Consider the following 14,551-nt stretch of genomic DNA (forward strand, 5'->3'; position numbering starts at 1 on the left):
CCAGCGTTGAGCTTCTACGCCACCTACGCATAGTAGACAATCAAACAAATATTCATTTTTATGCATTTCAGATCACAATGTTGCGCAGAAATGAACAGGCGCTCGAGACGATCAAACAACAGGACGCATTACAGTCTTTGAATAACTGTGGCGAAATAGTTATGTGAAACGCAAATTACTTTTCCTGATATTCTTCGTGGTAGGAGGTATTATCCTAAGAGACGTCGCTCGACGATACCGCATTAGATATTGACAGATACAGCCCCTTTGTTCATACCTCTGCAGGCACGTGTTCCGCGCGATAACTTCTGCTCATCCGCGACATCCTCCTCCGTTAAATAGAATTATTTTATGGAGAAATAATGGAAGTAAGATTAAGGTTCAATGTCCTGTCGACATCGAGGTCATTAGAGACGGAGCCCAAGCTCGGACTGTTTCAAAGAGTGGAAGGAAGTCGGCGATATCTTTTCAAGGGAACCATTCCGGCTGTGCCTGGTGCGATTTAGGGAAAACACGGAAAAGCTAAAGAGGGATTGTTGAGCGCGGTTTAGAACTGTCATCCTTCCGAACGCGAGAGTCCAGCTTGCTAACTACTGCCCCATGTCAGTCGGTGCACTTTTTTATGGAGAGTATATCTCCATATCAGATGACATCTGATGAAGCTGCAGGTAATCTCCCGAACTTTGCAATACCATCTACGTTTGTGTCAAAGTCATGGAAATTGTTTCTGCGCAGAAATAGCACATCAAAGATTTATAGTTTTTATAATTCCGTTTTTATAATTCCGTGACAGAAATTCAGTTCTCCGCCACACCTGGAAACAAATTCTTCTCAATATCCGTACTAAACAGTTTGTTTCTAGCAGATTCATCCGAATTCACAAGAACTTTTACTTCCCTGTCGTAGCTAAAAGTTTAAATCGGTATGTAGGCTGCCTGTCATGTGGTCGCTGTTTGGGGTCTCTCTAGTGCAGCTAGATCTCCCGCTTTGTGGCACATTACCCGATGTTTGTATGGTCTAGTTGGCGGTAACACAGTAACAAACGGCGTTTTGCTTCTGCATTTCAACACAGATATTATTCACTTAAAACTGTGAGGTGCTATTTTCGTCGAGAGTACGGCATTGGAGTTCCTCATACGTAAGCGGCGTACGGATTTGGAATTACGCCATTTGCAACATTGCTTGTTCACAGAGTAAGGTTTCACTTAAAGACTTATATATGTACCTTCTGCTCAAATAACTTTGGATGCAGACCGACGCAGCATACATAAAGCAAGCACCGTGAATGCATTAGCTTCAGACAAGCTCTCATACAAGTAAGGAACAGGTGAAACCATTGTATAGGTGTTTTTCAGGCATTCGATGGACGGCTAATTGAACCTTTGTGAAAAGGAAATAAAACGTAATTGTAAAACGCCCCTCAAAGTTCCATGTGCTACCACTAAACAATATATGCAGTTCTATGCGGAAGTTACAACTCACACTAAGTTTCTGTCTTCATTCACGTAGAAGCTACACTCATGTGAAATAGGATGAATCTTTTTTAAACATCTGTAGTTAGGCGGTTCCTTTACTGTGTCTGCTTTACTGTGAGATACAATTATCATCCTACCTCGTAAGGGATATACTTACATCGTGATATCGGCGTATCATGTGGCGCATAAGGTGTCTAAATTCTGAAAATTTTAGCATAAATTTGAATGATTGACTTTCCCTTCATTTCGAAGAATTGAAGCAGAAGGAAAGTACTTGTAACAGTGATTTTTGACTCACTGCAGCGGTGCGATCCTAGCAATATATTTTTTATGAATAACTCGCCCCGTTTATTGCTTACGCACGCTCCTCAGTCGGTATCGATTATGCGTTTTTGTGATGCGAAGAGGAGGAACTGAAAGAGGTACCGCACATTGTCTAATGATTAGAGACTTCCGAGTAACTACTCTATTGTGCTGATGCGTTACTTCGTCGAACAATTTCTACAGTACACACTTAAATCTTTTAAGTTTTACTCAGTTCCGAGCTGACCGTCTCTAGGGACCTTGTAGTTCAAAAATGGCGCTGAGCACTATGGGACTTAACTTCTGAGGTCATCAGTCCCCTATAAATTAGAACTACTTAAACCTAACTAACCTAAGGACATCACACGCATCCATGCCCAAGGCAGGATTCGAACTTGCGACCGTGGCAGTAGCGCGGTTCCGGACTGAAGTGCCTAGAACCGCACGGCCACCACGGCCGGCGGACCTTGTAGTAGACGCGACGTTAAATCCTAATGCTCCTTCTTTCCTTCAGTCTATAACTGAGGGATCTATTAAGATGCAAACAACAATCCCTCATGGTATTACAAATGCAAAAATAAAGTTGAGGCTCAGAGATATGATTAATCATAAAATTGGAAAATATCTACAGCAGTGCCAATAGCATTTATGCGTTTGGACGGTCGACTGTGGAACTGAGTGGAATGTAAAGTAATGAAGCGAATGGTTCACCTCAAGAACTATTCTGTCCCGTTGAGCCTGTAGTTAGTTAAAAAATGCATGAAAAAATTGATTCTACTTACGCAGTTTACTGTACATAAATAACTGACAGAAATAATGTTGCCAAGGAACGTATACATGTTTGGAGGCAATAAGAGCAATAAATACTAGTCTCAGAATTTTACGTTGTAAAAGAAGACGCAACATGATACTTAAAATGTTTTTCAGTTATTTAACATTTCAAAGTACCTTAGTGTAAGTAAAACATGTACATAAAAGCTTGTTAAATATCTAAACTCTTATGCCAGTGAAAATAGTAACCATAATGAATTAATGATGCAGAATCCATAGTAGTTAAAATATTTATAATGACACGAAGTTAACACCTCGTGATTTTTGAAATAATATAGCATTTTACACTCTGCAATCGACTTATGGGATTTATAATGTAGTAAAATGTATCTATACGAGAGTACTTACTGCAGTTAAATTCGTCACTCTTGTCCCAGCAGTCAAATCTCAAATCACATTGCCTTTCAATAGGGATACATTGGCCATTGTTGCACGTGAATTCGTTTTTAGAACACGGGATCCGTTCTGTAAAAAATTTCGTGTTCTGTGTTAGTTTCCACTTTCACCAATTCTCGGCCTAAGGATCAACTAAATACGTTACCAACTGATCACTAGTAAACATATCAGGGGCCATTGCCCTCGTTATTTAAGCAACTATAGCTAATGGAAAGCAATGATGGTTACCCTATGCAAACATTCAGTGTGGAAAACCGTTATTTAAGCTGTCATCATAGGAAAAGGTTTGGTCGTACTGTGCGAGTGTGTGTGCGTGTCGGTGGCAGCTCAGTTGACACACGCCGAGAGACTCACCGCAGCCCTCCTCGTCCTCGCCCAGCAGGCAGTCCCACTTGAAGTCGCAGCGCAGCTCCTGCGGGACCATCCGGCCCTCGGAGCACGTGAACCACTTCCCCGTCAGGACCACAGACGACGACGCTGTGGGCAGTGGCACCGACACGTCAAGAAAGCGCACCAGGCTGTTCTCCGCACCTGGCCACTATATAGTGATCTTAAAGAACCGTTTTATTGTATTGTATTGTATTGCTTACAGCAGCCTGTTCTTCATCACACATTCTACACCTGTGTAGATTTCACTTAGAGAAATCTAGCAGGACAGTCAGATTGTAATGTCCCCATAGCAAATACCCTCCACCACGCACCAATTAATCATTTTCTATCAAACTATCCACATTCATTTACTTTGGAAAAGTTATCTGATCTGATTTTCTCGTAATATATGCGGCGACAGCTCGTCGACGCCAAAGTATTTTCCAGTGCATTTATTCTTTGAAATAACAGAGATGCATATATGCATTCTCCATGGTTGTTAGAGTGGTAACTAGGACAGCTTCTGGAGTTCTGTCGAGGGATTGACGTGTTTATGAGAGATACATATTCTGCTTTTCTTCTCGCTAAAGCGAGCCAATTAACATTTGTGCCGTTGGCGGTTTGTTTTGAAGAAAAAGAGATTGTAAAAGGAAAATAATTAAGTCGTGGAATCACAGGAGATCTTGACATGTAATGGAGATGGATTTAATACACGATTTCCTCCATAAATAAGGCTTGTGACTTTTTTGTCCTGGAGTGAATGAACGAATGAGTTTTTTCTGAATCATTTGTTGACCACGTTGGCCCTGTAATTAGTGGGGAAGTTTCAGCTGTGTCGAAGAGAGCCTGCAATCACTGAGTCTGTGTTAAATCGTCCAAAAAGGCTTCGTACACATCTGGAATTCTCAATCTTTCGTAAAAGGAACAAATTGTCCAAACGATTGATTCTCACGACTGGCTGCAGTGTTTAACAGTAAAAATAAATATAAAGATGTCTTACAGCAAGCCAGCCGCTGATTACCAAGACGAAGGACTACACCAAAGATTCTATTTGGTTGATTCTTTTTATCACTATATCACGTAATGAAATCTTATATTAAAAACTATACATAGATAAAGGAGAGAAAGAGAAAGAGCGAATGAAAATAGAGATAATACTAATAATCCTCCATTAGTCTAATTTTTCGCCTGTCTTATCACGGATCAGCCAAGAACTGGGAGGGCCTTACTTTACTGTATAGACTTATGTGTGAAGGTGAAGGGTTCTTAAAGACAACAGATACACGTCTATACAGACAAGACATTACACAGAGATAACGGCTAGCTGCATTGACCATCTATCCTTAGATTAAAGAGACGACAACTTATTACCCGAACATTAAGATGTTAAAAGTGTTTCGGCTATCTTCCCCGGCACGGTGTTCACCCGAAACGGTAGCTCCATGCGGAGACGAGCATTCCGCTCGATAAAGAGGACTCTCGCGAACTGTTCTTATGGACCCTGTCATATGTGTTTCCAGTTTGTCTCCGGTAGGTAGAATAATTTCTGGCTACCAATGAAGACGTGCGGGTTGAAATGTGCATTTGCATAAAAAGCATAATGCCCTCCACACCAGGGTTCCACTACCATTAACGTGCGCTCCCTCTTTCTACGAGATCGAGACAGGTGGCGCAGTTTATGACACTGGACTCGCAATTGGGAGGACCAGTGCTAAATTCAGAGTAGTGGACGTGAAGCTTAACTTTTTTTCCTCGTTCTGCGTTTTTCCGGTAATGTTTCACTTAACTCTCTCTCTCTCTCTCTCTCTCTCTCTCTCTCTCTCTCTTCCACAAACGTGTGATAGGACGAATAACTAAGGAACATTAGTGATTTTCCGTCCAGTCGACGAAAATGACACCCGATGCATTATAAAAACTGAAACCGCACGAAACAGGCGAATTTCTGCGTAGTCGTGAGCTCGATGTGTGATACACAGACCAACTGCTCTGAGTCTCTGACGGCCAATAACTCGAGCAAGTGTAAGCTTTTCTTATGTTGTTGGAATTCACCTTGCAGTTCAAGTCTCTCACCGGGACTGTTGCGTGTTTACCCTTGGCAGATTCTGCATAGAGCCTATGTCGAACATTATCTGTACAGAATTATTCATAAGTATACACTGGGTGTCAAAAGAACACAAACTACTACAAACACACAAATGCCACTCTGGCTTAAATTTTAAACAGGAATGCTTGTTCATATTTGTAAGCTCATGTATTTTACTTATATGAAAGTAACATCTTTACATTAAATCGTAGGTTGCCCAATAATTGTATTTGGTTCTCCTGTTTCCTGTGGATCTGAAGATGGTGACCACTGACTGAAATCGATAATCTGACGACGACGCTGGTCATCGCGGGCTGTGAAGAGAGAAACAAATTATACGGAAAGTAGACACATATCATTGTCTGGCGCAGCTTTCCAAACTTTTAACTCAGACTACAAGTGCTAAGAGTGACACGATTTGTGTCGCAGAGCAGGTCCATATCTGCGTCACTGACACAGATTTATAAGAAAAGTACGACAGCGGTTCAGTTTGGAAATCTGGTCACTGCTTTGCAGGTGCGACCTAATAAATATGTCAAGATCGAGATGCTGAAACAACGTTTACTAAAAGTTGTAGGCAATGGCCACATGTTTTCCCATCTGGTTAAAAATTTTACTGTAGAATTCACTGAGACACGTGCAATTTCTTTAAATAAGTAGATATGGTTCGTAATATTACTGACAACCGCACAACGGCAGGTTACCATAATATAAGGTTTTTTAATGTTTCTTTATAAGTTTTTTCTCAAAGAAGCATAATACAAGATAAGACCAAGCAAGCTGACTCATCAGTGTCGTATTATATTCGCAGTTTAAGTGTAATTTCGTTGCCCTTGGAATTCTGGGCTTTGTTGTGGAATTTAAAATATAAAAACACTGCGGTGACGATGCGGATGAAGACACACAATAAGTAGACAGGTACAATTAAAAAACAAAGTGACAGTCTGGTTTCTGTTCGCACGAGATGAGAAACACAACTCAATCACCTAGACAGTCTGTTTACGCTAGGAATTTCGCTGTTGAACTGTACTCTTGTCAACAAGAATTGCTCAGAGTTTGTATCTCTGTTGCTCTTTATACACTATGTGAATAAAAGTATCCGTACACCCCCAAAAACATACGTATCTCATATTAGGTGCACTGTGGTGCCACCTACTGCCGGGTACCCCATCTCAGCGACCTCAGTAGTCGTTAGACATCGTGAGAGAGCAGAATGGGGCGCTCCGCGGAACTCACGGACTTCGAACGTGGTCAGGTGATTGGGTGTCGCTTGTGTCATACGTCTGTACGGGACATTTCCACACTCCTAAACATCCCTAGGTCCAATGTTTCCGATGTGATAGTAAAGTGAAAAAGTAAAGGGAGACGTACAGCACAAAAGTGTACAGGCCGAACTCATCTGTTCACTGACAGAGGCCGTCGACAGTTGAAGAGGGTCGTAATGTGTAATAGCCAGATATCTATCCAGACCATCACACAAGAATTCCAAACTGCATCAGGATCCACTGCAAGTACTATGACAGTTATGTGGGAGGTGAGAAATCTTGGATTTCATGGTCGAGCGGGTGTTCATAAACCACAGATCTCGCCGGTAAATGCCAAACGTCGCCTCGCTTGGTGTAAGGTGGGTGAAAAATGAACGATTTAACAGTGCAAATACGTTGTGTGGAGTGACGAATCACGGTACACAATGTGGCGATCCGAAGGCAGGTTGTGTGTTTGGCGAATGACCGGTGAACGACATCTGCCAGCGTGTGTAGTGCCAACAGTAAAATTCGGAGGCGGAGGTGTTATGGTGTGGTCGTATTTTTCACGGAGGGGGTGTGCACCCCTTGTTGTTTTGCGTGGCACTATCACAGCACAGGCCTACATTGATGTTTTAAGCGCCTTATTGCTTCCAACTTTTGGAGAGCTATTCCGGGATGGCGATTGCATCTTTCAACACGATCGAGCATCTGTTCATCAAGCACATTCTGTGGCGGAGTGGTTACACGACAATAACATCCCTGTAATGATCTGGCCTGCACAGAGCCTTGACCTGAATCGTACAGAACACCTTTTGGAGTTTTGGAACTTCGAATTCGGGTCAGGCCTCACCGACCTACACCGATACCTCTCTTCAGTGCAGCAATCCGTGGAGAATCGGCTGCCATTCCCCAAGAAACCTTCCAGCACCTGATTGAACGTATGCCTGCGAAAGTGGAAGCTCTCATCAAGGCTCAGGTTGGGCGAACACCTTATTAAATTCCAGCATTACCGATGGAGGGTGCTACGAACTTGTAAATCATTTTCAGCCAGGTATCCGGATACGTCTGATCAAGTAGTGTAGTTAGCAGAAATTGCTATCTAAGAGCACACTTCATGATTTTTACGTCGTCGAAATCAGCATTGTTGTCCGCTTCTCCTTCCCATAAACAAATTTAGAGATGATAGCAGCATTTTTCCTGACCTGTGCATCAACACATTTTCGATTACATTCCGCTTGTTCCGCGAGGCAACAGTGCCCATAACACTGATTTATCTCGGAGACTCCGCTCTTTTAGGGCCGATGGCTGTCGATGTTAACCAACTATTTTAAGACGCGTAGTAGCTGGCTATGACAGCATTTCTCGCTCTGAGGAACGCAGTTAGTTAAAAGAGTTCTCGCTATATAGCATGAAACTGGATATCACACGTTTCGCTTTCGTATTGTTGGCACATTACCGTTCGTTTGCTGGCTTGCAGCGGTTTCGCCTGACTTATTTGGTGATGTTTTGAGTATCAGAGTTTTCTCATATATACTACTTTTATTTTCAAGTAACTATTATCATACGTCATTTTATTCATGCCAAAGAATTTCAATGCATTAGTTAGGTGAGACTATTCATATTCTTGTTTCTTTAATCTTGGTTAGTGCTGCTAACCATCGCGCATCCAGGCTACAACTAGGTTCAAATGATAATTAAATCGACACCCTAGCTGCAAACAGGCGCCGGCCGTAGTGGCCGTGCGGTTAAAGGCGCTGCAGTCTGGAACCGCAAGACCGCTACGGTCGCAGGTTCGAATCCTGCCTCGGGCATGGATGTTTGTGATGTCCTTAGGTTAGTTAGATTTAACTAGTTCTAAGTTCTAGGGGACTAATGACCTCAGCAGTTGAGTCCCATAGTGCTCAGAGCCAATTTTTTGCAAACAGGCTTTGATATACATCACTGGGGACATGTTGAAAATGTGTGTGCCCCGACCGGGACTCGAACCCGGGATCTCTTGCTTACAGGACAGACGCTCTATCCATCTTGGGCACAGAGGATAGTGCGCCTACAGGAATTTACCACTTGCGCGCTCCCCGTTAGGCCCACATTCCCGACATGTCCACACCACTACATTCCTAATCCCCCTAATAGATGTTTGCTCATCGCACTCATTACTCATGGCCGATTAATCTACCATGTCCCGTACGAGTTTGGGCATAGCGTGTGCGTTCGCCAAGAAGGTCAAAGGCCGGGTAGCCATATTTTAACTGTATATGAAGGTAGTATCTCTTCCCGAATGAACAGGTACCATCTGTTCTTCGGGAACAGATACTATCTTCATTTATAGCTACAACTAGATATTACAATTACGAACAACTTAAATTGGAAGGAACACATAGAAAATGTTGTGGGGAATGCTAACCAAGAGTGCGTTTTATTGGCAGGACACTTAGAAAATGTAACAGAACTACTAAGTAGACTGCCTACACTACGCTTGTCCGTCCTCTTTCAGAATACTGCTGCACCGTGTGGGATCCTTACCAGATAGGACTGACGGAGTACATCGATAAAGTTCAAAGAAGGGCAGCACGTTTTGTATTATCGCGAAGTATTGGAGAAAGTGTCACAGAAATGATACAGGATTTGGGCTGGACATCATTAAGAGAAAGGCGTTTTTCGTTGCGACAGAATCTTCTCACGAAATTCAAGTCACCAACTTTCTCCTCCGAATGGAAAATATTTTGTTGTCACCGACCTACATAGAGAGAAATGATCACCACGATAAAATAAGGGAAATCAGAGTTCGTACAGAAAGATATAGGTGTTCATTCTTTCTGAGCGCTAAACGGGCTTGGAATAATAGAGAATTGTGAAGGTGGTTCGATGAACCCTCTGCCAGGCACTTAAATGTGATCTGCAGAGTATCCATGTAGATGTAGATGTAGATGTAGAACTTTCATTCGTTACCACGGGTACCAGGTTGAGAATCATTGGGAGAGTCCTTTGAAAATGTAGTCCATCAACGAAGTTGGTGGCTTACAAAACACTCGTTCGACCTATACCTGAGTATTGCTCATCAGTGTGGGATCCGCACCAGATCGAGTTGACGGCGGAGATAGAGAAGATCCAAAGAAGAGCGGCGCGTTTCGTCACAGGGTTATTTGTTAACCGTGATATCGTTACGGAGATGGTTAGCAAACTCAAGTGGCCGACTCTGCCAGAGAGGCGCTCTGCATCGCGGTGTAGCTTGCTCTCCAGGTTTCGAGAGGGTGCGTTTCTGGATGAGGTATCGAATATATTGCTTCCACATACTTATGCCTCCCGAGGAGATCACGAATGTAAAATTAGAGAGATTCGAGCGCGCACGGAGGCTTTCAGACAGTCGTTCTTCCCGCGAACCATACGCGACTGGAACAGAAAAGGGAAGTAATGACAGTGGCACGTTAAGTGCCCTCCGCCACACACCTTTGGGTGGCTTGCGGAGTATAAATGTAGATGTATGTAGATGTAAAATATTTGGTGAATTTTTTTAGTGTTAAAGTGGTAAAATATGTAACAGTTCACGTCAATAACATTGCCACAAATTAGGGAAGTATTTCACCCAAACTACTGAAGATCAGAGATATCTTAAACATTGATGTATTTATGAATGTCAAAAAATTACCAAGTTATTGAGCTTACCGGTCATCATCTCCAGATGTAAATTAGTCATATATACGAGGATTGATGACCGTAAAACGATTCAGTTTTCTCCTGAGTCACGCACATTCAAATGAGAACTTGATGATGTCTAAAGTAGGACAGACCGATTTTGACAAGCTCTATAGAATTAGGCCATTTGTTGAAATTTCGATGAAAGATTTGCAAAATACTATCGACCTTATCAAAAAGCATTCAATGGAAAAATTAAGAGCTAGAAGCTCAATGGCGTAGTAAATGAGGAGAAGGGCTATGAAAGACGGTATGAAATGTGGATACTGTGTGGTGAATATACATATAATTTGAAGTTACTAATTCATACAGGAAAATTAACGAAAGAAAAACTAGAAATGTGAGTGGGAACACGGAGTGACTGGTGTGTTCAACATGTAATGTGTCTCTTTGTCTAACAAAAGGCAAAACTTGCTTTTAGACATTTCAGTCTCAATAATAATGTAGCTGTGAGCTGCTTGTGTAAATAATATCCTAAGAAATCTTTTTCATTTCACCAGTCGCAGTCTGTCAACAAATAAATATTATGGGCGGCGGTTAACAAATGGTTCAAATGGCTCTGAGCGCTATGGGACTTCTGAGGTCATCAGTCCCCTAGAACGTACTTAAACCTAACCAACCTAAGGACATCACACACATCCATGCCCGAGGCAGGATTCGAACCTGCGACTGTAGCGGTCGCGCGGTTCCAGACTGTAGCGCCTAGAACCGCTCGGCCACATCGGCCGGCGGCGGTTAACAGAGGTAACCACAATGTAACTGCTTATAATTAAAGAAGTGGGCAAAATATTGTAAAACTACATTAAAATAAATTGTTTTGTTTGTTAAGAAGTTTTATAATTTTGAAAAATCATATCTTTTCCTTTAAAAAAATATTCTTGCCCCTCAAAGAGTTTAGGCTGCGCTTTGGCGGACGGACGTCTGCGGCCAATTAAGGCCAGATAACGATGCTACTGCCTGTTACGCTATTGTGTAATGTTCTGTGTGCTGCCAATTAAGGTGCCAATTATCTGGCAACATGTAATGTCATACGACGTTTTGATCTGTTCAGAACTACAGCTGTAACGAGTATTTGGTGCTGACTGCGAAATTTCTTAACCTCGGATTTTTGTTATTTTGGAAGATACATTTTACCGAAGGTGAAGATTCAGAGTTTGAACTTCAAACTTCAAAAATCAAAACATCTGATAGCAGCGATAACGGTGTCAGCTCTATGCTCATTTACGATGCTTTCTCCCTATCTGCCTCGGCCGACGAAAAAGGAGTGCCGCTGTTTGGTAATCGCCTCATGTATGTGCGCTGTTGTGTGGATTAATAAAATTTTCTCTAAGCGCCTTATGTAAAATAGAAGAATGTATGGGATGGGGGAAATATAAATATACAACAAGCACCTTTCACGTGACGACCAGAAGATCGAAAGGTTTTCATAGCTAGTCTTTAATTTCAGTCATTCGTGTACTGTTGAGTTATTCTATGTGTAAGACATCGGCATCTGTCTGCCGCTGCTGACGATGATTAAGAGAAGTGTGAAGAAGGCATGGTCGGATGTCAGCCTACCTTCGTACAAGTATACACCATCGGCAGGTATGTATGTTGTTAGAGTTGCAACTCTCTGTGGCAGTGCATTAGTCTTGTTATGTTTAGTGCTATTACCAGCCGTGGTAGTGTATGCAAGGGACGTGACAAGTGTCAGATCTTATGCGATCACTACGGAAGAAACAGAGATGCCGCGTACTCATGTGAGGGAGCGTTCACAGCACACGACAGTGTTTGAAAGGGGATTTATTGCGGTTCTCTACTTGACCAGCTGGTCCAATAGTGGATATCCAGATTTGTGGAGCACTCGGATGTGACAGTGATCCGACTTCAGACTGTAAGGGAAAATGAAGGCCTACGTCCCGGTCGATCGCATCTGACAACTACAATGCACGATCGCCGTATTGTGCTCCAAGAACATCGTAATCTCTTCGAATCTGTGCCAGGATTCCGTGCAACATTCTGTGTGTCTGAGGCTAGCAACAGTTCACTCAGAGAATTACCGTTCCATGCGTAGCCTGCCGGTAGCACAATAACACAAAAGGCCGAGGTGCCATTGGCAGAAAGCATGGACTATTGATGAATGGCGTCGTATTCATATTTCCTTTCCCGCGTTCTGGGCGCTTCACTTTCTTTGGCAGGACATTTAAAATCCGTAAACACTGTAGAACAATGAGAAAAAGATAGAAGTGTTACTACACCATTCTCAATCTATGTCATGCTACATGAAGTGAGAAACCGGTAAATATGAAAAAACCTTTATTCAGAAGTACATCTTCAAATACATCTACGTGATTACTCTGCTACTCACAATAAAGTGCCTGGCAGAGGGTTCAATGAACTACCTTCCAGATGTCTCTCTACCATTTCACTCTCGAACGGCACGCGGTAAAAATTTTTCTGTTCGAGCCCTGATTTCTCTTATTTTATTGTGATGATCATTTCTTCCTATGTAAGTGGGTTCCAACAGAATGTTTTCCCAATCGAGGAGAGAACTGGTGATTGAAATTTCATGAGAAGATCCCGTCGCAACGAAAATGCCTTTGTTTAATGACTGCCACTCCAATTCATATATCATGTCTGTGACACTATCTCCCCTATTTCGCGATAATACAAAACGAGCTGCCCTTCTTTGTACTTTTTCGATGTCATCCGTCAGTCCCACCTGATGCGGATCCCACACCGCACAGCAATACTTCAGAATAGGGCGGACAAGCGTGGTATAAGCAGTCTCTTTAGTAGACCTGTTGCACCTTCTAAGTGTTCTACCAATGAATCGCAGTCTTTTGTTTGCTCTACTCACAATATTATCTATTTGATAGTTCCAATTTAGGTTATTTGTAATTGTAATCCCTAAGTATTTAGTTGAATTTACAGCCTTCGGGTTTGTGTGACTTATCGTGTAATCTAAATATAACGTATTTCTTTTAGTACTCATGTGGATAACTTCACACTTTCCTTTACTCAGGGTCAATTGCCACTTTTCGCACCATACAGATATCTTATCTAAATCATTTTGCAATTCGTTTTGGTCATCTGATGACTTTACAAGACGGCAAATGACAGCATGATCTGCAAACAATCTATGACGGCTACTCAGATTGTCTCCTATGTTGTTAATATAGATCAGGAACAATAGAGGGCCAATAACACTTCCCTGTGGAACACTGGGTATTACTTCTGTTTTACTGGATGACTTTCCATCTATTACTAAGAACTGTGACCTTTCTGAGAGGAAATCACGAATCCAGTGGCACAACTGAGGCGATATTTCATAGGTACGCAGTTTGGTTAGAAGACGTTTGTGACGAACAGTGTCAAAAGCCTTCTGGAAATCTAGAAATGTGAAATCAATTTCACATCTCCTGTCGATAGCACTCATAACTTCATGAGTATAAAGAGTTAGTTGTGCTTCGCAAGAACGATATTTTCTGAATCCGTGCTATGTGTCAATAAATCGTTTTCTTCGATGTACTTCATAAAGTTCGAATACAATATATGTTCCAAAACTCTACATCAGATCGACGTTAGTGATATGGGCCTGTCATTGAGCGGAGTACTCTTACTTCCCTTTTCGGGTATTGGTGTCGCCTGAGCAATTTTCCAATCTTTAGGTATGGATATTTCTGCCGGCTGGAGTGGCCGAGCGGTTCTAGGCGCTTCAGTCTGGAACCGCGCGACCGCTACGGCCGCAGGTTCGAATCCTGCCTCGGGCATGGATGTGTTTGATGTCCTTAGTTTAGTTAGGTTTAATAAGTTCTAAGTTCTAGGCGACTGATGACCTCAGATGTTAAGTCGCATAGAGCTCAGAGCCATTTGAACCTTTTTTTTTATATTTCTGTGAGCGAGCTGTTGTATATAATTGCTAACGATGGAGCTATTTTATCAGCATACTCTGAGGGGAGCCTCACTATTATACAGTCTGGACCGGAGGCCTTGCCTTTATTAACTGATTTAAGCTGCTTTGTTACTCCGAGGATATCTGCTTCTAGTTTCTCATCTTGGCAGTTGTTCTTGATTGGAATTCAGGAATATTTACTTCGTCTTGTTTGGTAAAGGAGTTTCGGAAAACCGTGTTTAATAACTCTGATTTAGTGGCACTGTCATCAGTGACTTCA

At 42.2% G+C, this 14,551-nt stretch overlaps 1 protein-coding gene across 1 annotated transcript in view; it reads right to left on the bottom strand.

Moving 5' to 3' along the window:
- Positions 1-14,551, bottom strand: part of LOC124775580 (G-protein coupled receptor GRL101-like) — a 373,429-nt gene that overhangs the window by 211,137 nt on the left and 147,741 nt on the right. Inside the window, exons 8-9 of the mRNA XM_047250411.1 lie at positions 3,360-3,482; positions 2,958-3,074 (exon numbers count right to left, since the gene is read on the bottom strand). Of these exons, the coding sequence (XP_047106367.1) occupies positions 2,958-3,074; positions 3,360-3,482 (240 nt within the window). The remainder of the gene's footprint in view (positions 1-2,957; positions 3,075-3,359; positions 3,483-14,551) is intronic.

The sequence above is a fragment of the Schistocerca piceifrons genome, chromosome 2, assembly GCF_021461385.2.
Source record: "Schistocerca piceifrons isolate TAMUIC-IGC-003096 chromosome 2, iqSchPice1.1, whole genome shotgun sequence".
Lineage (NCBI taxonomy): Eukaryota > Metazoa > Arthropoda > Insecta > Orthoptera > Acrididae > Schistocerca > Schistocerca piceifrons.